The sequence below is a fragment of the Chiloscyllium plagiosum genome, unplaced genomic scaffold (assembly GCF_037043375.1).
Source record: "Chiloscyllium plagiosum isolate Xiang-an unplaced genomic scaffold, Cpla_swu_hap1 HiC_scaffold_22, whole genome shotgun sequence".
NCBI lineage: Eukaryota > Metazoa > Chordata > Chondrichthyes > Orectolobiformes > Hemiscylliidae > Chiloscyllium > Chiloscyllium plagiosum.
Genome location: NW_028270160.1, coordinates 24,413,913 through 24,438,532, shown reverse-complemented (window position 1 = coordinate 24,438,532; position 24,620 = coordinate 24,413,913). Strand labels below are relative to the sequence as shown.

At 43.1% G+C, this 24,620-nt stretch overlaps 1 protein-coding gene across 14 annotated transcripts in view; it reads right to left on the bottom strand.

Moving 5' to 3' along the window:
- The window catches only part of ablim1b (actin binding LIM protein 1b), a 422,940-nt gene that overhangs the window by 152,381 nt on the left and 245,939 nt on the right, over positions 1-24,620 (bottom strand). For all 14 annotated transcript variants that reach the window (XM_087998851.1, XM_087998859.1, XM_087998857.1 and 11 more), the window contains exons 3-4: positions 6,724-6,907; positions 2,355-2,464 (exon numbers count right to left, since the gene is read on the bottom strand). In XM_087998851.1, coding sequence (XP_087854977.1) covers positions 2,355-2,464; positions 6,724-6,907 — 294 coding nt within the window. The remainder of the gene's footprint in view (positions 1-2,354; positions 2,465-6,723; positions 6,908-24,620) is intronic.

Here is a 24,620-nt window from a genome sequence, read left to right as displayed (position 1 = left end):
TCGGAGGATGAGGGGTGACCTTATAGAGGTTTATAAAATCATGAGGGGAATAGATAGGATAAATTGACAAAGTTTTTTCCCTGAGGTGGGGGTGTCCAGAACTAGAGACCATAGGTTTAGGGTGAGAGGGGAAGGATATAAAAGAGATCTAAGGAGGAACTTTTTCACGCAGAGGATGGTACATGTATGGAGTGTGCTGCCAGAGGAAGTGGTGGAGGCTAGTACAATTGCAACATTTAAAAGGCATCTGGAAGGGTATATCAATAGGAAGGTTTTGGAGGGATATGGGTCGGTGCTTGCAAGTGAGACTAGATTAGGTTGGGATATCTGTTTGGCATGGACAAGTTAAACCAAAGAGTCTGTTTCCATGCTGTACATCTATATGACTCTATGAGTCACTGAGAGAAGGGATATCCTCTTTCTGCGAGATGGCACCACGTGTCTATCCTCATGAACCATCTGCAGCCTGGGACTAAATAGCAGTGCAGGTCAGAAATAGAACGCCAAGATGTGCCAGAAAAAAATTGAATGATTTGCTGTGTTCCACATGGGTAAGTGGCACTATCCTATCTCTGCTACCTCATACTCACATTCATTGAGGACTGAGACATAGAGCAAGCAGAGAACTGACATCCAACTACACAAACGGAAACTTCGCCCTAGCAAAAAATCTCACAACCCAGGTCAGTCATCCTGAAGCAAGTCACTATAAACATGAAAGTTATCTAGATGATCATCACCCTCATCTTCCGCCTGAGAGGTTTCCTCACATTTCTGCATCTTCTCCCCAGCCAACACATCGCCCTTGAGATTGATATTGCAGATGGTGCAGCACAAACAGTGATGCGGACATTCTGTCTGGGGTATACTGTAAGGTACAACCTGACTGATCCAGACATCCTTATTCCTAGATGCCATATGATGTGTTCTACAATTGACCTGGCTGAAGTCCGGGCGGTTTGTACCTTTGCTAGTTGCCAGTTTGATGATTTCTTAGAGTTGTCATCAGAGCTGAAAATGTATTGCTGGAAAAGCGCAGCAGGTCAGGCAGTATCCAAGGAGCAGGAGAATCGACATTTCGGGCATGAGTCCTTCTTCAGGAATACATTCCTGAAGAAGGGCTCATGCCCGAAACGTCGATTGTCCTGCTCCTTGGATGCTGCCTGACCTGCTGCGCTTTTCCAGCAACACATTTTCAGCTCTGATCTCCAGCACCTGCAGTCCTCACTTTCTCCTAGAGTTGTCATCAGCCAGGTATGAAGGAGGTATCCTTTGTCACCCAAAAACCTCTTCCAACTGGTGAGGGCCTTTGAAAGAGGCTGGAACCTGTTGGAGATCCAGGATGTACCTCCTTAGATATCTAACAGAGACCTACTTTATATAGCTGTTGTACTCACAGCTGACTCAGACATTACGGGATGGAATCTTTTTCCATTAATGAAGACTAATGCATCATGATAGGACATTCTGGTTGCAATTGCACCCAGAACCTTCAGAGCAACAGCAAGGGCTGAAAATTTGATCACCTTCACTACCTGACTCTCCATGTCAAGAAACAAAGAGATGATCTGGTAGGCTATTACAAAGACAATGTCAGTGACATTCTGAAAGCACTTGAGAGCCGCTGCCTTGTGAGCCACTTGTGAGCTGTGAAATGCTCAGGTGTCCCCAGTGGGTCTCTTAGGTGATCTGACAAAAACTCCTAAGACGTCTGTTACCTGAGGACAAGAGGGATTGGATTGTCATCCAGTCCATACAATCACAGGTTCTTGCCCAGCAACTGACATAGTTGAGACACGATGGTTTGCGGCATCCTGAATGGTCTTCAACACTGGCTCTTGCTCATCTACAGGTATCTGTACCCAGATTATAGGTGCTGCCCTAAAGCCTTCTGTCCCCTGCAATCACTTAGTCTTTCTGCCCTGCATTTATCAAGAGAAGATTTACGTGTAATTTTGTATGTTTCTCGAATGAAAATAATTGAATTAAGGTATGGGGGTATTTAAGTTATTTTATATTACTGTCTGAGTAATTGAGAGGCCTAGACTAATAATGCTGCAAAATAAGGATAAATTCGACAGCAGTAGGTGGTGAATTTAAATTTAGGTAATAGATCCAGAATGCAAAGCTCGCTTTGATAACTGTGACCATGCAACTTCTGCCTTGTCATAAAAGAAATCTGACACACCACACATGTTTTGACTCATGTATCTGGAACCAGTATGAAAGATGAACTTGTTCAGTTCATAGAGTGAAAGCTATCAGCCTTAATAGAGCTTTTCAGGACAACTTGTGACTTGGAGATCCCATTGCTAAGTTAAATTTTGCCAAATTTCTCCCTTATGTATACTCACTGCTGCTACTGACAATTTCTTTGGGACTCGATGACTTTGGCTGGGCACAGTGCTCACACAGACAATCCTTTCCATTGAAAGTCACACGGTCCCCTGCTGGGAACGGGCGTCTGGAAAACAGGAAGAAAAAGCATTGTTATCAAATACTGAATAACAGCAAATAGCTAAATGAAAATATCAAAATATGCTGCTCAAATTGTTAAAAACTGTATGAACAATCTGCGCTTATCTCACTATTCATATTCTCAGGACATCTCAAACTGTATTACAGCCAACAAATTACACTCAATCAAAATGTAGGGAAATGTTTTTGCCGATCTGTGCACAGCAAGTTTCCTCCCAGCACCCGGCATGACCAAAGCACTGATGATGTTAGTTGTGAGGTAAAACATTGGCCAAGACACCAGGGACAACACTCTTCTTTTTTCCAAATAGTAGTGAGACCAGATTGCACCTTGGTCCAATCCAAACTGCTAACTACCTAGCCTCCCTACAACTGTGCTCTCTAAATGGATCTTAAACCTGCAACTCTTTTGCCCAGAGAAATGAATATTTCCGACTGAGCCAGAACTGACATGATAACAAGACAAATGTATCACTCCTGATAATGACAGGGACAAAGCAGATATTGGCTATCGCACATTTCAGTATAGAAAGACAACTTCCTGTTACTATAAAGTCAACTGAGGACTTGTTTTCCAACTATGAGAGAAATATGCTGTAGAGAGAATAAAGGACCAGCAGAATCTCCCTATCACCATTTAAGGTCCACAAGTTGACTAATCAATCTGCAGTTGGACAATGAGACTATCCAACAAATAAAATTATTAGATTCTTTTGCAGGGATAACAGTCAGATTATTAAATGCACAATGTAGTTATATGGATTTGATTTTGTTCTTTCCCATTGTTCAGATATAAACTTAGAGTGGAGTGGTGAGGGTGCAGGTGGGCTGCGAGTGGGGAGGTCTGGCCTACTCAGGCTTTGGGTGGGAATTGGGAAGGCACTTCCATCATTGATTGATTGATTGATTTATTGTCACATGTACTGAGGTACAGTGAGAAGCTTTGTTTACAAGCAGTATAGGCAGATCATAGTAAGTAAGGACATGCATATCATAGGGTGAAGAAAATCTTGGACAGAGGCATTTGGTTAGGTTGCATAGGGTGCGTGCTTGGCAAGATCAACATTAGCAAGATCAGCAGGATTTGAAGTTACCGAGTCCATTCATCAGACTAATAAAGGCAAGAAAGAAGCTGTTGTTGAACCTGCTGGTGCATGCATTCAAGCTTCTGTACCTTCTGCCTGACCAGCGGTTGTAGGAAAGCATTACTGGGATGCAATGGGTCTTTGATGATGTTGGCAGCCTTTCTGTGCCAACGAGCTATGTAAATAGAGTCCATGGCTGGAAAGTTGGCTTCCGTGAAAGTCTGGGCTGTGCACACAATGTTCTGTAGTATCTTATGGCCCTGGGCAGTGCAGTTGGCATACCAGGCCACAACACGTCTGGACTGTATGCTCTCAATGGTCCATCTGTAGAAGTTAGTGAGGGTTCTTATCAGCATGTCAAATTTCCTGAGCTGCCTGAAGAAGAAAAGGTGCTGTTGTGCCTTCTTGACTGTCACACGTACATGCGAAGTCCAGGACAGGCTGTCGGTTATGTCACTCTGAGGAACTTGACAGTCCTCTGAACCCCAGCTCCATTGATGTAGATGGGGGCGTGTTCTCATCCTTTCTTTCTAAAGTCAATGATCAGTCCTTTCATTTTGCTGATGTTGAGAGAGAGGTTGTCCTCATTGTACCAAGTCACCAAGCCCTCTATCTCCTTTTTGTATTCTGATTTGTCGTTATTTGATATACATTCTACCACAGTGATGTCGTCAACAAACTTGTAGATGTCACTGATTCAGAATTTGGTAACAGTTGTGGGTGTACAGGAAGTACAGTCAGGGGCTGAGAATGCATCCTTGGGGGTCTTCAGTGTTGAGTGTTATTGTAGAGGAGGTGCAGTTGTATATCTTCACTGACTGCAGTCAGTGTGTCAGGAAGCTGAGGATCCAGTTGCAGAGGGCAGAGCAGAGACCTAGGTCTCAGAGTTTTGAGATCAGTCTGCAGGGGATACTGGTGTTGAAGGCAAGCTGTAGTCTATGAGCAGGAGTCTGACATAGATCTGACATACGTATCATCAGTCTACCCACCAAATCTCCCATTCTCCCATTAGCCTTTACAACATTGCACCCCCACCCTAGGTCTCCTCTCCTGTACTCACCAAGATATCCCTTGATGCACCTTTATCATGGCTCCCTCGATTTAGAATCTGCTGACAGCTGTAGTCCCAGCCGTGGCTACTGATTCCCAGTGACACTGTGGAGGTTACAGAATGTCTGGGCAGTCAGACTGACCAACAGCTCCCTCAGGCAGGATGTCTTCTTGAGTGAGGGACGGAAATCCTGTCTTTAGACAATAATGGGCACAGAGCATTTACTGGCCATGGCACTGCAAATATCAATGGGACATTCCCTCTTGCCATTTCTGGTGATGGGACAAGAAACCCTACTATCCAAAAAATCTTGCCAATGCAGTTAACTACTGCAAATTCCATTGCGATTGAGAAAGAAAATCAATGTATTTTGATATATATTTGGTATCTGACAATATCATTGTATGGAGCTTTAAGATCCACATCCAAACACCTCATCTACTGTGTCTGTTGCTCAATGTGGTCTCCTCTACATTGGGAAGACAGGATGCCAACTCGCGGAACGTTTCAGAGAACATCTCTGAGACACACGCATCAAACAACCCCACTGCCCCGTGGTCGACCACTTCAACTCCTTCTCCCATTCCGCCTTCTCCCCACATGCAAGTCCTGGGCCTCCTCTACCACCAATCCAACCCACCTGATGCCTGGAGGAAGAACGCCTCATCATCTGCCTTGGGATCCTCCAACCACACAACATCAACGCTGATTTCACTAGTTTCTTCATCTCCCCAGTTTCTTCATCTCCTCTCACCCCACCTTATCCCAGATCCAATCCTCCAACTTGGCACCATCCTCTTGAACTGTCCAAATTGTCCACCTTCTTTCCCACCTATCTGCTTCACCCTCCTCTCTGACCTATCACCATCACCCCCCACCTGTATCCACCTATCACCTTCCCAACTACCTTCCCCCCAGGCCCAACCTTACCTCCAACCTCCTATTTCTCTTTCGGCTCCCTTCCCCCCGTAACATTCCTGGATGAAGAGCTTATGCCCAAAACATCGATTTCCCTGCTCCTCAGATACGACATGGCCTGCTTTGCTTTTCCAGCACTACATTTTTCAACCCTGGAGCTTTTATATAAACCAATAACTTTTAAGCTGATGTTACACGTAAACCGATTCCATAGTTTCAGGTTTGAAAATTTGGTTAAATGGAACACATACTGGTGTAAATCATATTAATGGGATGTACAAATCATGGTGCACACAGCTGATATACTAGAAGTAGAGCAGTTATAGATTGCATACGTACACCTCAGTAGAAGGGCACAACTTCAGACATATTCCTTGTGCAACAGCTGTTCACAGGTAAATTACATAGTCTTTATTGACGGGATAAATCCAAACAATTTTAACTTTTGCTGAATTTCTACAAGGGCCACTGAAAAGGAGCAGTTGGTAAATGGGTTAAGGGGAATAGGAGGAGGAGTGAAATCTAAGACAGCAGATGGTCATCTGTCGGGATTACAAGAACAGTCCCTGGTGCTCCGTTAAGAAAAAGGTTTTGGAGCGCCTCACAGTTTAGAGTGAAGAGGACAACATTTGCTTGGATGACAGAACAGGCTTGATGGGTTGAATGGTAGACAACAGGAGGCTGGAAGAACACAGCTAGCCAGGCAGCATCAGGAGGTGGAGAAGTCAATGTCTCACGTGTAACCCTTCTTCAGGCTCTTGGCCCTATTTCTTATTATCTTATGATCTGCTGGTAGCAAATATAGAAAAACTATGCCCTTCTGTTGGACAAAATGACAGAAGATTGGCAATTTATTATTATGACCAAGGGTGAGGAGAATGGGTCGGCAAAATTTCTCTCACAGCGCTTTGTTGGAATGTGGAATACCTTGCTACTGGGAGCAGTTGAGACAAAGACCATAAGGAATATTTGGATAATTATTTGAAGCAGAGAAAAGCATGGCAATAGGAAGACAACAGGACAGCTCAATTAGTGACAGATTACTGTATGTCAGAATAGACACGTTGGTTGTGTTTCAATGTTGTTAACTGTTATTGCACCATTGATATAACGTGAAGAATATTTCTGAATGGTAAGTTCTTATGATGTTTGCAGTTTTGCATTTTCCTCAGGTATTAAATGTAGTCTTACTTGCATATGGAGCAAACAAAGCATTTGGGATGATAGGTCTTTCCCAATGCTGTGACTACTTCTCCCTCCACAAACTCTCTGCAGCCCTGGCAACGAGTTCCATACAGTCGCTGGTAGTCCAAGGTGCAAAGGTAATCACTGTTCTTCATGAAAAATCCACCTTTGGCCAAGTCACAGCCACAAACTGGAAATAAATTGCAAATAAAATGGATGTTAGATGAATGTTCTTTAAACTCTTCAAAACAAAGAAATTCATATATGGGCTCCAGAACACTTATAGGTCAGCATCTACGTTTGGCTCCAGTCCAGAGGAAGAAAACGAAGGATTGCCTCATTGCTAACTGAGAAATATCCGTTCATCACAGAACAACCCAAAATTTAATCAGTGCTCATTCATTCTTGTTTCTGAAAGTCTGAAGTTTACAAAATAACCTTACAGGCATAACCATGTGGAACAGACTCTCAGACAGACATTCATCAAAAGTAATGCTCAGACTATCATTTTTAAAAAAAATTGTTGTTTGATCATTTGCCAAACCTTCATTGAAGCAAATTATGAACAAGGATGTTGTATCCAGTTATTACTTTTGTTCCCAACAGAAGTTTTACATTCTGTCTTCACAAACTCCTGTTTAAAATACCTTTATGGAGGGCTTCACTAAACTGTCTCTCCATGATTACAATAAATATCCAAAATATATATTAACTAGTTAGTTTACAACCCAGACAGACTTACTTTTAATGTCTAACTCACCTGGCATGGCCATCTCATTCACTGAAGGTCAACTGGGAAAACTCCATCCAGCAACCTTTCAGTTTAAAGATATAGGACTGAAGCTTCTGTTTTCACTTGATGAGATTGCAGGAGGGAAGGTCACTTATTTGGGGAGGGTGCTGGCCTACCTGAATCCCACTCTCTTTCTGCCTTCATCCTCACCACGATTATATCCGCCTCTCTGCTTTCCTCAGCCCTAAAGAATCTGACACCAAGTATTGGGGAAAGAATCAAATGTACAACTTCAGGCTTTGGAGACAGACTGAGCTATATTCTCAGTGACTTCCAGTTGTAACTGGAGAACAGCAGCCACAAGGTCTGGAGGTTTAAAGATTTGCTGGATCCCTAAACAAAAATGAAATCATCACTTTAGGACTGCTGACTGACACTGTAAGCAGTTAATCAATTTTGCCAGAGCAAATTTCACCATCTTATTTTCCTTGCCCAGTGGAATCTTCAACTATTCAAAGCATCAATTTGACATTCACAATACATGCTGGTAAAAAAGTTGAGTGGACCTTTAGTCGGGCAATTTAGTTCCTCTAACAGCAATTGCTTCTACACACAACTCCAAAACCTCTGCCTCAACTTACACAGTCTGATACCCAAACCCCCTCCTCCCTGACACTATTTGCTTCAGCTGGGAAACACTCTAAAGTACTGATCTCCTCCCCACATTCCTACAGGGCAAAATGATGAATAATGTGTACCAAAGGCAGGCTACTGATAGTGTAATCCTCTTGCCATGAAAGATGTCAAGTTTGGACACGTTGCCAGCACCAGGTTCATGATAAAATACCCACATTGGTGTGCTGGAGTTTGGTGAAGTACCACATAGAAACAACTTTCCACCATCCTCTCTGACTCCTTAATGCCAAATAGTAAGTCTGTCTCATGAGGATGTTTGGCCTCAGTTAACTGCCTGCTACTTCTCAACTGGGCACTCTTAGGTCATTAACGACAGTAACTGTATCTCAACAATTGGAGTTATAATTTTTCCATGGCCTGTCTTTCCACTCTAATTTTATATTTGAGTTTGCAGTCCTGAGAATAGTTACCAAGCATAGGGTTAAACAGATTTTCCACTTTACACGTGCTTCCAGGATTTTCTGCCTCCATATAGATTTACGGTAATTGCATTCCATTTCCTTCTTAAACAAAGAGTTGAACAGCTGGATGCAATATTATCAAAACAATTGAAGTGAACACCTCCAGGGTCCTTTACACTTCACAAAACAAGTCACATTCTTAAACCACTCAACATTAATCTCTAGTTAAGATGAAATACTCAACCTGACTCTCCAATTTCTTGTTTTACAGGCCCACAAACACAGAGAGCAATTGTTTTTTTCTCACATTTCCATAGAATATTTTAAAGTATGATTAGATTAGATTAGTTACAGTGTGGAAACAGGCCCTTCGGCTCAACAAGTCCACACCAACACTCCGAAAAGCAAGCCCCATTCCCCTACATTTACTCCTTCACCTAACACTATGGGCAATTTTGCATGGCCAATTCACCTAACCGGCACATTTTTGGACTGTGGGAGGAAACCAGAACACCCGGAGGAACCCACGCAGACACAGAGAGAATGTGCAAACTCCACACAGTCGCCCGAGGCAGAAATTGAACCCGGGTCTCTGGCACTGTGAGGTAGCAGTGCTAACCACTGTGCCACCATGCCGCCCAAAAAATCTGGAATTAAGAGTATAGTGATTAGATTAGATTCCCTACAGTGTGGAAACATGACCCTCCAAAGAGTAACCCACCCAGACCGATTTCCCAACATTTACCCCTGACTAATGCACCTCACACTATGGCCAATTTAGCATGGCCAATTCACCTAACCTGCACATCTTTGGACTGTGGGAGGAAACCAGAGCACCCAGAGGAAACCCACGCAGACACAGGGAGAATGTGCAAGCTCCACACAGACAATGGTGACAATGTGGGTTAATCATTTTAGATTTGACCAATAGATGACATATTCTCTCTTCAGCCTTGTCTATCTACAAATATAGATCGTAGTCTGATATGTGTTAGCATATGCAGCAGTGTGCTGTGCTGCCTATTCACATTTCAAATGGATCAATGTTAAATAGTCTAAAGAGGAAGTATTGTGGTTTTGCAGACTCAAACCCATCCCACAATGCCTTGAAGAATGACCATTGCAAAACTGTCCACCAACTGGGGACAAAATCTTCACAGGAAATCCACTGATACAGTATCCTGTCTTCCAATTGCATGACAGGAATCATCCTGTAAAATGTGACTTGTAATGATGATGTTCCACTAATCTTGTCTTCCATCAAACACTAATCAGCTGTGCATGTTAAGACTGAGAAATAAAGCCACGCAGAACTCACTCTTGAGAATCAAAACAGTTGCAAGATAATGTCAAAAACTTCATTCCATTTGTGCAAATTCAAATACAAATATTGCATTTCTCCCATTCATAATTTGTGCAAATCATCCAGTCACAGTGCAAATAATGACTCTTCTGTGGATATTTAGGTCATGTGTATAGGGCTACAAAACCGTTCAACAAATGAATGCAAATGTTGAATTCAAAACATTATAATGAGTTGCTTTTAAGAACAGCACACTGATTTGTTTGGGACAGCTTTTAGTCTCTTCCTGATCCTGATTTGCATTTGAAGCTAAGTGATACCAAACTTCTAAATAATGTGTTTCCCCCATCTTTCCACCAAAAGCCAATCAGCTGCCAATTTTGAACTAGTTTTGAAATTGATTTATGTTCAATCTAAAAAGGAAGGGAACCTCATGAATCAATACAAACAGGTTACTAGAATATAATTAGCAAGCTCCGACTCTAAACAGAAATCAGTCAAACCAGTGCTTGTCACAGCATCCCTGGATCCTGTTCAGTAAAAATTGGGAAGCCTGCACAGTCTCGACAAGATTTTTGCACTAACCAGTTAGGAGCATTCCGCCAATTCCCATTGACTCCGATTTTGCTCAGGCACCTTTAGGCCAAGCTTGGTCAAATGCTGCCTTGATATTAAGGTCTGCCACACTCACCTCAACCCTGGAATTCAACCCTTTTGCCCATATTTTAACTAAGACTCTCATGGAGTTAGAATGTTAGAATCCAAACTCAGCGTCACTGAGCAGGCTATACCTAAGTGTTGCTTAATGTTACTATTGTTAACACTTCCCATAATTTTGGAAATGTTGGGATACTTCAAGACCATACACTCACATCTCAATATTGCAAGTTCGCAGAATGCTAACCAGTTTTTCCAAATCTCATGACCACTCAAAACATTGGTCCTTGATAATACATAAATATCCTTGGTCTTTTAAAGCTATGAACGCACTGTGAACTACACCTTGGGTTATCATTTGGGATATTATAGAGTCTAACAGTGAATGCTCAAATTACCCAAAGAACACGACTCAGATAACAGGGGCTTGACTTCATGGGTGGGCCTTTCACCCCATAGGTGTACAACATCCTGCCTCTGAGATAGCCAGTAAGACCAGGTTAGAATAGCCTGATGAGCCTTGGGGAGAGCTATTAATATGAGCCCTGGCTTTTGACTAATAACAGCATGCAAATTGAAAGCTGTTGGGTTGAACCTTTGGCCCAGATCTCAGTCACTACTGGTCAAATCACAGCAGCAATGTAATGAAGCCCCTAAATAGCCATTAGTTGGCATTAAAAGGCCAGTGGGTGGACAGATCTCCAAATACCTTCCAAGCCACTGGTAAAATTGAGACAGGGCAGGGGATGGTGAGGAGATGATGGACATGGCACCCATGACAGTTCAGGTCCCACTGCCTGCAAACCTGTCATCAGATGGTGGTAGTGAGGGGGCATAAAATCCAGCTCTAACGTTTACAATTACAATCATTATAAAGAGCAGGAAAGCCACACTGGTTACTTTGACCTGCAGTGTAAAAAGCACAAGCAATTTGTGATCTTAAACTGACCTCAACTGTTATCAGAAGGAGTTACATGGAGCTATATAGTTTCCTGGATTGCGCTAGGAAATGTTTACATTGCATTTTCAAAGGGAAATGCCAGGGTAGGAGCTAAGTGGAATGACACTGCTACATAGAAAGGTTATCTGAGAGCAAAACTGAGAGACCTGAGCATCATAATTCACAACCATTTAATTTACTATTCTGAAATATTGTATCACATCAGAAATGTAAAACATCCTTTCTATAGCACAATAAAAAAGTCTAACAAGCCTTGATGCAATCAATCACTTGTAAGCTATTTTCTAGAATTATCAGACTTAAAATAGCAGATCAGAATAACATTAAGGTGAAAACAGATTATCAAGGTTTTTAAATGTCATCATTGCTAATATCGTGCTGGCCTTAGACAGACCAGGTTACTTTTTCAATCAGAGGTTTCCCTTCATTTTAATTTCTGCTATTGAAAACCTGGAACAATAAAAATTACCAAGAGACAATTAGGATCTCTTGCATACGCTTTCTCAATGTCTAGCTACACTGACTGTACAGTGAGCAGCAAAGAGTGTTTAAATGGTCAAGTCATCTTTTCCAAATCAGGTCATGATTTTGGAACAATTTAAGTAAAATTTCTGAGCCAGCAGCCATTAAAAAACACAACAGAAATGTTGAAATATTTCTTCACTGTTACTTGCTAGCCCATGTAGAGTTTTTTTTGTGATTTGATATATGAAGCCATTCAAAGTAACAGAACTTTAATGCCAAACAGTTTGTCAATAAGTAACATCCTTCCCATGTTGTGTCAAATATTTTAACTTAAGCACCATGGGACTGAATATTATTGGAAATGGGAAAATTCATTGGGTTTCATGGAGGGATTCTTGTTACAAGGCCCAGATCATCCGAAAATCAACTCAGTAACTACAGTTCTAAGGAATGGTCACTGGACCCAAAATGTTAACTCAGATTTCTCTTCACAGAAACTTCCAGACCTGCTGAGCTTTTCCAACAACATCGGCTTTTGTTAGTAACTGGAGACCATTACTCTATGATGCTCCCCTTGTCTGATGCCAGCTGGATTTCTCCCACTCCATAGGTGGAAGCACTTACATTTCTGTGATAGCCCAGGATCTCTTATGCCAGTGCCATATTTCAAAGACTGTTGTGTGCACGGTCAAGTGCTGGCAGAGCGGAGGTGAACTACAAGGTGGGAGACATTCACCACAGTCATGATAGGTATGGGAAAATTGGTGCCTAACTTCGTGGACAACTACCAAGAGGTCCTGGTGGATGGGATGGTGCACGGGAAGAACATCCTTGTTTCCCCTGCACCTCTCCCAATCCCCAAGACAGGCAGAGGTAGCCAAGATAGCAGACCCTGTCAGCCTGGTCCGAGGTTGCTACCCAAGTCAGCGGGGTGAACGCAGTCCACTGAAACAACCAGCATGGCAGTGCTGGAAGAGGGTCAATGACCTTCTACATCCTGCCCGGGTAAGGGCCACCATTGTCTTTCTGCCATCTCACACTGATCTGTCACTGGACCCACCACCACCAATGCTCATGCTCTACCACTCTCACTACTTCCAGAATCATACTCCCTCACTCATCACCCCCTCCAAAACTGCCATTAACTCTGCAGAGCTTTTGATTACTGCCTGTTCACTCATCCAGCACCCCAGCCCCTTTCCCATATCTGCACCAGCACTAACAGCTTTGCCAGGAACTTTGATCTCACTCAACACCTTCCCTTGTCGCATTCCAGGAGAAAAGGGAGCTGAAAGAGCAGTGACAGGTGGTGACGAGCCGATTATTTGTCTTCCAATCTCACTATGAAGGGATTCTTGGCCCTCACTGGTGAGGACAGAGACCACTCATGGAGGTGCTGAAACTTCCTTATTGCTTTGTCAGTAGTGCTCCTTTCCCACACTCCCACCCATTAACATGCCATAGCCTGTGTCACATGATCATAACAATTTCTCTTTTGTCTCTGTAGGTACCAGCAGAATGTCTCCAAGAGGGTGGTGCCATAAGACATTCCCTCCTTCAGCTCTGAAGAAGACAGCATGAATATCCCTGAGAAGGCACCAACAAGGCTGCCTCCTGCACCCTTCACCAGGTCAGCTACTGACTCCTCAATGGATTGATTTTCCAGATTAGAGTCAGAAACGCATGGCGGTGAGCACGTCACTGCCACATCTCCACAACTCATTAAGGAGGGAATGCCACAGATCGCTGGTATTTCGGGAGGCAGATGGGGGTTATTGAGAGCAGTTATACTCAGTCCCTGGAGGCAGTTGGAGAGGCCATGAGTTCACCAGGGAGCAGCAGACCCTGTTGGGATACATCAGTATACAGTGTAAATTACTTACTTTTACCTTGGGTGTTGTTCAGTTCCTGGAGGCAGTTGGAGAGGTCATGAGGTTACATATTTGGGTGATTGTTTTACCTGGAACACCACTCAGGTAGTGTCTCCCACCCATCCTCCACCTCTAACCAAAACAAAAGTTCTGTGCGTCAGTTGGTAAGGTGACAAGTGTTTTCTTTTGTGTTTCATTTTTTCAGCAGTCTGTTTGGGAACTTAGAATAGTCGGAACGGAGGTTACAGCAGTTGAATGTTCCTCTTGCAGTATGTGGGAAGTAAGGGTCACCTCTAGTGACCCTGCTGATTTCATTTGTGGGAAGTGACCCAACTCCAGCTCCTCAAGAACCGTGTTAGGGAGCTGGAGCTGGATGAACTTCGGATCATTCGGGAGGCGGAAGGGGTTATTGAGAAGAATTACAGGGAGGTAGCTACACTACAGCCATGTGAAGAAGGTAGATGGGTTACCGTCAGGAGTAGGAAAGGGAACCGGCAGGCAGTGCAGGGGTCTCCTGTAGTGGTTCCCCTCAACAACAAGAATACTGTTTTGGATATCGTTGGGGGGAACAACTTACCAGGGGTAAGCAATGGGGGACAGGTCTCCGGCGCAGAGTCAGTCCTTGTTGCTCAGAGGGGAAGGGGGAAAGAGGAGAAGAGCTTTAGTCATTGGGGATTCCATAGTTAGGGGACAGATAGGTGGTTTTGTGGGAACGAGGGAGACTCATGGTTGGTGTGTTGCCTCCCAGGTGCCAGGGTTCGTGATGTCTCTGATCAAGTTTTTGGGATCCTTGAGGGGGAAGAGGAGCAGCCCCAAATCATGGTCCACATTGACACCAATGATATAGGTAGGAAGAAAGTTGGGGATCTAAGGCAGAAATTCAGGGAGCTAGGGTGGAAGCTTAGAGCTAGAACAAACAGAGTTTGTTACCTGTGCCACGTGCTAGTGAAACGAGGAACAGGGAGAGAATGGAGCTGAGGGGTTTGGATTCTTGAATAATTGGAGCACTTTCTGGGGAAGGTGGGACCTCTACAAACAGGATGGTCTTCACTGAACCAGAGGGGTACCAATATTCTGGGGGGAAAATTTGCTAATGCTCTTTGGGGGGGCGGGGGGGTTTAAAATAATGCAGCAAGTGGATGGGAACCTGAATTGTAGTTCCAGTGTACAGGAGGTTGAGGGTAGTGAGGTCAGGGATAGGTTTACAAGGTTGCAAGAGGGCACCGGCAACCAGGATGTTGGCTTGAAATGTATGTATTTCAATGCCAGGAGCAGCCGGAATAAGGTGGGTTGGTACCTGGGATTTTGATGTTGTGGCCATTTCAGAGACATAGCTAGAGGAGGGACAGCAATGGCTGTTGCAGATTCCGGAATTTCGATGCTTCAGCAAGAACAGAGAAGATGGTAAAGGGGGTGGGGTGGGGTGGGGAAGGGGTGTGGCACTGTTAGTCAAGGTTAGTATTACAGCAGCTGAGAGAACGTTTGAGGACTCAGCCACTGAAGTAGTTTGGGCTGAGGTTAGAAACAGGAAAAGAGAGATCACTCTGTTGGGACTTTCCTATTGACCTCCGAATTGTTCTAGCGATGTAGAGGAAAGGATAATAAAGATGATTCTCAATAGGAGCGAGAGCAACAGTGTAGTGATTATAGGGGACTTTAACTTCCCCAATTTTTGGAGGGGTATGGGCCAGGTGCTGGCTGGGACAAGTAGGGATATCTGGTCAGCATGGACGAGTTGGACTGAAGGATCTGTTTCCATGCTGTACATCTCCATGATTCTATGACTCTAATATTGACTGGGAACACTACAGTTCAAGTAGTTTAGATGGGTCAGTTTTTGTTCAATGTGTGGAGTGTTTCTGACACATTATGTAGACAGGCCAACAAGGGGCAATGCCATATTGGACTTGGTACTAGGGAATGAATCTGGTCAGGTGTTAGATTTGGAGGTAGGCGAGCACTTTGGCGATAGTGACCACAATTCGGTTATGTTTACAATAGCAATGGGCAGGGACAGGTATATGCCGCAGGGAAAGAGATATAACTCAGGGAAAGAGGTGTAACTCAGGGAAAGGCAATTAGGATGCAATTAGACAAGGTTTAAAATGCATAGGATGGGGAAGGAAACTGCAGGGGATGGACACAACTGAAATGTGGAGCTTATTCAAGGAAAACCTACTGCGGGTCCTTGATAAGTATATACCTAACTGGCAAGGAGGTAGTTGTCGAGAGACGGAGCCATGGTTTACCAAAGAAGTTGAAGCTCTTGTCAAGAGAAAGAAGAAGGCGTATGTGAGGATGAGGTGTGAAGGCTCAGTTAGGGGCTTCAGAGTTATAAGTTAGCCAGAAAAGATCTAAAGAGAGGGCCAAGAAGGGCCAGGAGGGGACATGAGAAGTTGTTGAAGGATAGGATCAAGGAAAACCCAAAGCCCTTCTATTGGTATACCAGGAATAAAAGAATGACTAGAGTAAGATTAGGGCCAATCAAAGACAGTAATGGAAAGTTGTGCGTGGAATCTGAGGATCTAATGAATTAAACTGCATTTATTTCAATGCAAGAGGCCCAACAGGAAAGGCAGATGAACTCAGGGCATGATTAGGAACATGGGACTGGGATATCATAGCAATTACGGAAACATGGCTCAGGGATGGGCAGGACTGGCAGCTTAATGTTCCAGGATACAAATGCTACAGGAAGGATAGAAAGGGAGGCAAAAGAGGAGGGGGAGTAGCTTTTTTGGTAAGGGATAGCATTACAGCTGCGCTGAGGGAGGATATTCCCGGAAATACATCCAGGGAAGTTATTTGGATGGAATTGAGAAATAAGAAAGGGATGATCACCTTATTGGGATTGTATTATAGATCCCCTAATAGTCAGAGGGAAATTGAGAAACAAACTTGTAAGGAGATCTCAGCTATCTGTAAGAATAATATGGTGGTTATGGTAGGGGATTTTAACTTTCCAAACATCAACTGGGACTGCCATAGTGTTAAAGGTTTAGATGGAGAGGAATTTCTTCAGTGTGTACAGACAATTTTCTGATTCAGTATGTGGATGTACCTACTAGAGAAGGTGCAAAACTTGACCTACTCTTGGGAAATAAGGCAGGGCAGGTGACTGAGGTGTCAGTGGGGGAGCACTTTGGGGCCAGCGACCATAATTCTAATAGTTTTAAAATAGTGATGGAAAAGGATAGACCAGATCTAAAAGTTGAAGTTCTAAATTGGAGAAAGGCCAATTTTGAGGGTATTAGGCAAGAACTTTCAAAAGCTGATTGGAGGCAGATGTTCGCAGGTAAAGGGACGGCTGGAAAATGGGAAGCCTTCAGAAATGAGATAACAAGAATCCAGAGAAAGTATATTCCTGTCAGGGTGAAAAGGGAAGGCTGGTAGGTATAGGGAATGCTGGATGACTAAAGAAATTGGGGTTTGGTTAAGAAAAAGAAGGAAGCATATGTCAAGTACAGACAGGATAGATTGAGTGAATCCTTAGAAGAGTATAAAGAAAGTAGGAGTATACATAAGAGGGAAATCAGAAGGGCAAAAAGGGGACATGAGATAGCTTTGGCAAATAGAATTAAGGAGAATCTAAGCAATTTTTACAAATATATTAAGGACAAAAGGGTAACTAGGGAGAGAATAGGGCCCCTCAAAGATCAGCAAGGTGGCCTTTGAGTGGAGCTGCAGATACTAAATGAATATTTTGCATCAGTATTTACTGTGGAAAAGGATGTGGAAAATACAGATAGTAGGGAAATAGATGGTGACATCTTGCAAAATGTCCAGATTACAGAGGAGGAAGTGATGGATGTCTTGAAACGGTTAAGGGTGGATAAATCCCCAGGACCTGATCAGGTGTACCCTAGAACTCTGTGGGAAGCTAGAGAAGTAATTGCTGGGCCTCTTGCTGACATATTTGTATCATCGATAGTCACAGGTGAGGTGCCAGAAGACTGGAGGTTGGCAAACATGGTGGCACTGTTTAAGAAGGGCAGTAAAGACAAGCCAGGGCACTATAGACTGGTGAGCCTGACCTCGGTGGTGGGCAAGTTGTTGGAGGGAATCCAGAGGGATAGGATGTACATGTATTTGGAAAGGCAAGGACTGATGAGGGATAGTCAACATGGTTTTGTGGGAAATCATGTCTCACAAACTTGATTAAGTTTTTTGAAGAAGTAACAAAGAAGATTGATGAGGGCAGAGCAGTAGATGTGATCTATATGGACTTCAGTAAGGCGTTTGACAAGGTTCCCCATGGGAGGCTGATTAGCAAGGTTAGATTTCATGGAATACAGGGAGAACTAGCCATTGGATACAGAACTGGCTCAAAGGTAGAAGACAGAGGGTGGTGGTGGAGGGTTGTTTTTCAGACTGGAGGCCTGTGACCAGTGGAGTGCCACATGGATCAGTGCTGGGCCCTTATACTTTTTGTAATTTACATAAATGATTTGGATGCGAGCATAAGAGGTACAGTTAGTAAGTTTGCAGATGACACCAAAATTGGAGGTGTAGTGGATAGCAAAGAGGGTTACCTCAGATTACAACAGGATCTTGACCAGATGGGCCAATGGGCTGAGAAGTGGCAGATGGAGTTTAATTCAGATAAATGCGAGGTGCTGCATTTTGGGAAAGCAAGTCTTAGCAGGACTTATACATTTAATGGTAAGGTCCTAGGGAGTGTTGCTGAACAAAGAGACCTTGGAGTGCAGGCTCATAGCTCCTTGAAAGTGGAGTCGCAGGTAGACAGGATAGTGAAGGCGGCGTTTGGTATGCTTTCTTTTATTGGTCAGAGTATTGAGTACAGGCGTTGGGAGGTCATGTTGCGGCTGTACAGGACATTGGTTAGGCCACTGTTGGAATATTGCATGCAATTCTGATCTACTTCCTATCGGAAAGATGTTGTGAAACTTGAAAGGGGCAACTTTTTCACGCAGAGGGTGGTACGTGTATGGAATGAGCTGCCAGAGGATGTGGTGGAGGTTGGTACAATTGCAACATTTAAGAGGCATTTGGATGGGTATATGAATAGGAAGGGTTTGGAGGGATATAGGCCGGGCGCTGGCAGTTGGGACTCGATTGGGTTGGGATATCTAGTCGGCATGGACGGGTTGGACCGAAGGGTCTGTTTCCATGCTGTACATTTCCATGACTCTATGTCGGGGAAGCACTTAATGAATTCTTTTCGTCAGTATTCACATTGGAAAAAGGCAATGTTAGTGAGAATACGGAGATACAGGCTACTAGATTAGATGGGATAACAGTTGACAAAGAGGAGGTTTTAGCAATTTTGGAAGATCTGAAAATAGATATGACCCCCAGGGCCGGATGGGACTTAGCCTCAATTCTGTGGGAAATGAGGGAGGAGATTGCAGAGCCTTTGGCTTTGATCTTCATGTCATCATTGCTGACAGAGTAATGCCAGAAGACTGGAAGATAGCAAATGTTGTTCCCTTGTTTAAGAATCGGAGTCAGGACAACCTGATAATTATTGGCCAGTGAGCCTTACTTTGGTTGTGGGAAAGGTGTTGGAAAAGGTTACGATAGATAGGATTGATAATCATCTGGAAAGGAATAACTTATTTAGGGATAGTCAACACGGTTTTATTTAGGGATAGTTGTGCCTAAATAACCTTATTGAGTTCTTCGAGAAGGTGATAAAACAGGTGGATGAAGGTAAGGCAGATGATATGGTGTATATGGACTTCAATAAGGTGTTTGATAAGATTCCCCATGGTAGGCTATTGCACAAAATACGGAGTTTCAGGATTGAAGGTGATTTAGTGGTTTGGATCAGAAATTGGCTAACTGAAAGTCGATGGCTGGTGGTGGTTGATGGGAACTGTTCATCCTGGAGCTCAGTTACCAGTGGTGTGCCGCAAGGATTTATTTTGGGGCCACTGCTGTTTGTCATTTTTATAAATCATCTGGATGTGGGTGTAGAAGGATGGGTTAGTAAATTTGCAGATGACACTAAGGTAGGCAGAGTTGTGGTTAGTGCCAAAGGATGTTGTGGGTTACAAAGGGACATAGATAAGATGCGTACTTGAACTCAGAAGTGGCAAATGGAGTTTATTGCGGAAAAGTGTGAGGTAGTTCACTTCGGAAGAAGCAACAGGAATGCAGAGTACGGACTAATTGTAAAATTCTTGACACTGTGGATGAACAGAGAGATCTTGGTGACCTGGTGCATAAATCCCTGAAAGTTGCCACCCAGGTTGCTAGAGTTGTTAAGAATGCATATGACGTATTGGCATTTATTGTTAGGGGGATTGAGTTTTGAAGCCACAAGGTCATGCTTCAGCTGTACAAGACACTGGTAAGGCTGCACCTGGCATGTTGCATACTGTTCTGGTCATTGCATTATAGGAAGGATGTGGAAGCTTTGGAAAGGGTTCAAAGGAGATTTACTAGGATGTTGCCTGGTATAGAAGGAAAGCCTTATGAGGAAAGGCTGAGGGAACTAAGGCTGTTTTCATTGGAAAGAAGAAGGTTGAGACATGACGTAATCGAGACATATAAGATAATCAGAGGGTTAGATAGGTTGGACAGTGAGAAGCTTTTTCCTTGGATGGTGAAGACTAACACGAGGGGACATAGCTTTAAATTGAGGGGTGATAGACTTAGGACAGATATCAGAGGTAGTTTCTTTATTCAGTAGTAGGGGCATGGAATGGCCTGCCTGCAACAGTAGTAGACATACATATGGATAATAATGGAACGGTGTAAGTTAGATGGGCATCAGATTAATTTCACAGATCGGCATAACATCGAGGGCCGAAGGGCCTGTACTGTGCTGTAACATTCTACGTTCTATTAGGCACCTGCTAGCCCCAGGAAGAAGAGCATCCCATGATGTTTGCGATTCATGATGCCATTGTCAGGCACAAATAGATACAGGAACAGCAGGGGACAGCAGGTAATCTGACACAAAGGTTTTGGGAGCTTGCTGAATCAGGATGGGACCATCTGGTTACCTTCATTAACAGGCTGGCAGCTGCCATGGAGAACCAGGTCCAGCACACTCAGTGTCTGCTTGATTTATGCACAGACCTGTAATCCATCACTCTCGTCACTGCCAACAGGAAGGCAACAGGGAAATGAGGGACCTTGACCTTCACTCTAAGTGCCTGTTTCTCACAAGGAGTTCTGGGAGCATTTGCTTCCATCACATAAAATACCCTTAGCACATACACAGCAAGGATATGATGCAGGTGTAACACTAATGTAGCATCTGTCCACCCCCTTGACTGATCACTGCTGACAACCATGGCAAGTTGCCTGGCTCTATGTCCACTCTAAAGAGTAAGGCAAGACTGAAGCACCTTAAGCCTGTAAAGTTTGGCGAAGGTGGACAAAGTGCAAAAGGGCAAGGAAAGACAGGAACACTCCAGGTAGGCATAAAATGACTGGGAGCTAATTGAGTGAGTTAGCAGCCCTGAGAGGCAGACTGGTCCAAGCAGTTAGCTGGATATCTTGCACATAGTGTCCTAGCAGCAGCATTCCAATCAGTGTAATGCAAAGTACAACATGGAAGTGCAGAACCACTGCAAATGGATGAGAGGTGTGCCATGATGATGTGGTGAGGCTGGTTTGTGAAGGACATGGGTTGTATGTGATTCACTGCCCATGGAGTGTGCCCTGTGATGGTGGTGACTGCTGTCCAAAATGGAGGTCCAGAGAAGCAAACAGTGAGCTGTAGTCACCCAGGTACATGCTCTGACTTTTATTTTTGGAATACTCAGAGTCTAATTTCAATCCAGTGGTTGGAAATTTAGGAGAGTGCATATTAACCAGACAAAATGGATTAGTAGTCAGGCTGATAATCCATGCAACTAAACCTCTCGTCCTCATTCGCCAGAACTGCATCTTGACATTCAATATTTGGTTGGAGAATGCAATGTTTTGGTCTCGACATTGAGAAGAACCTCTCTAGGCACTTCACACAATATTCCAAAATTTCTCTCCATTACCTGCATCATTCAGGGCTTGGGTACATTCCACCCCATATTATATTTTAAAAGGTTTCCCAAAGAACTAGATAATATGACTAAAAGTAGTCCAGGAAATATAGATAATCCTTTTCTAACACAGTACTGAAACAACATGCAAACTGAACCACACAACAATACAGATTAAACTGACACTTCAATTACATTTTAAACGAAATAGCTTTGGCTCAGAACATTGCAGCTGTTGGACCAGTTAGTGCTAATTGAAACAATAAATGGATCACAAGATTTTACAGGCCTTAGCTTTGCAAGGATCAACAATTTCACAGTGACATCCATTTTGGTGCTTCAAAATGGTACCTAAATAAGTGCATGAGAATGAGATTGGGAAGAATAAGGGTAGGGATAGATAGACACATGGATAACAATCGATCAACTAACATGGGAAGAGACTTATGTGAAGCATATATACTGCCATTGACCAATTGGGTAGAAATGCCTGTTTCCGTTCTCTAAATGTGTCATAATTCTATGTAATGGCCTCTTGACTCAAATATATCAGAAGATTTCCACCAGAATTTTCTCTCGATGCTTTTGCTGAGATGAATGCATACAAATACATCCTTTAAAAAATATTTCACTGGGCCAGGGAATAGAGTGATCTTATCCACAACTACTCACAGGAACATTTCCAAGTAGGTTGCAGGGCTATCCAGTCTATATTAATGGCTAGTCTTTGCAATTTGGGTGGGAGCAAGAGTCTTTAGGCAGCAGCACACTTGGGTCCCAAACAACTGTGAGCACTTTGTTAAATAATAATCAAAATATTAGCTTCTCAGTCTTCAAGGGATGATTAGTGTGATTACTGCATTAGAACATGTTTGTTGTGCAAGAGATTTAGGATCCTGGAGCAACTTTGCAAAGAGCGGAGCTTCTCCTCACTGAGCACAGTATGGGCAGAGTGAGAATAAAGAGAGAAGACACCTAGACATGAGCCAAAACGTCTGACCAAATGAAAAAGTGAGACACATGCTGAAAAGCATTTAGAGTAGACTTGGACTAGCATTAGACAGTAGAGTTTATGGAACAGCCTTTCTATAATTCTACAGTAAGATCACAGCATTACAGTCTGTTATTTCTCTGAATATCATGTATTATAGCATTTTGTGTTAATACATAATAAGCAGTGTTATATAGAAGCCCATGTCTGAACACATTTCTTGACCTTGCCTTCTCGTTAACCAGTCTGTCTGGAAACTAAACTTTTGGATGTGGGTATAAAGTCAAATAAAAAAAATTTTCATCCCTAGTGGAAATCTAATGTTAGCTCTGATATAAAGTAGATAGAGTTCAGAATAAGTTTTCAATTTTTTAGATTAGATTAGATTCCCTACAGTCTGGAAATAGGGTCTTCGGCCCAACAAGTTCACACCGACCCTCCGAAGAGTAACCCATCCAGATTCATTTCCCTACATTTACCCCTGACTAATGCACCTAACGCTATGGACAATTTAGCATGGCCAATTCACCTGACCTGCACATGTTTTGAAATGTGAGGGGAAATCGGAACACCCGAAGGAAACCCACACGGACACGTGGAGAATGTGCAAACTCCACACAGACAGTCACCCAAGGGTGGAAATTAAACCTGGGTCCCTGGTGCAGCGAGGCAGCAGTGCTAACCACTGATCCATTATGCCAATCATTTGAAAAAAATCCAAAATCCAAATTTTCTGGCTTCATTTCATTTCCTCGCAAATAAAATTGGTCCAGTAGTCTGCATGCATCACATCCAGGAAGCCAATGTGGCACTTGTGGAATGTACATTTCAATGTAACCTATGCGACTGGCACATATTTTGTGGTTTTGATTTTGGTAAAACTATGGGAAATTGCAAATGTTGTTTACATCGATTTCAGGAGGACAATAGTCTGCTGATGCGTCATCCAAAAACAAATCTGAAAATTTACCAGAGGATGGACTTTGCAACAATAAAATTATTTTCAATAATACTTGACTGCTGTCCATAATATTTAATCATGTATATCTATCTAATATCCTGAATGGCAATTGCCATATGATTCACATCCCATTAATACTAACATTACATTATGTTCCGTCTATGATTAATTGGGAAATAAAAGTTATTTGCTTTTAGCTCAAGATTCCAAGAAAGTAATTTCTTAAAAACAATTTCTGACAGGAAATATTCAACAGACATGATAGATCATACACACAAATCAAAGACTGGAAATATTATCTATAGAAGCTATCACATGCTTAAAAATACTGCCTGGATTTCACAAACACAAACCCTCAAGGTCACCAGCCTATGAGCTCTTTTGTACTGATGTGACTTGTGCCATTCCCATTCGAACGGATAGTGCCCAGTTGGAGTGGATGTATGGTTACCTGGCAAGTATGGTCGAGGTGTCGAAGGTATGAGAAATAGACATAGACGATGGCATGTAACATGACAAGGTAAGGAACAATGAGTGAAGTAAATTCTGTATACTTCAACAAATAGCTCTTACACATTTGACACAATCAGCCATTTGTACTATCCAATAAATCTGTTGCTTTCCATTGCAGACTAAGATCATAGAATATCATAGAATTCCTACAGTGTGGAAATGGGCCCTTCGGCCCAACCAGTCCAGTCTGACTCTCTAATGAGTAATCGACCCAGACCCATTCCCTGTAATCTAGATTTATCTTGACTTAACCTCCACATCCATGAACACTATGGGCAATTTAGCATAGACAATTCACTAACCTGCACATCTTTGGATTGTGGGAGGAAACCAGAGCACCTGGAGGAAACCTATGCAGACACTGGGAGAATGTGCAAACTCCACACAGTCGCC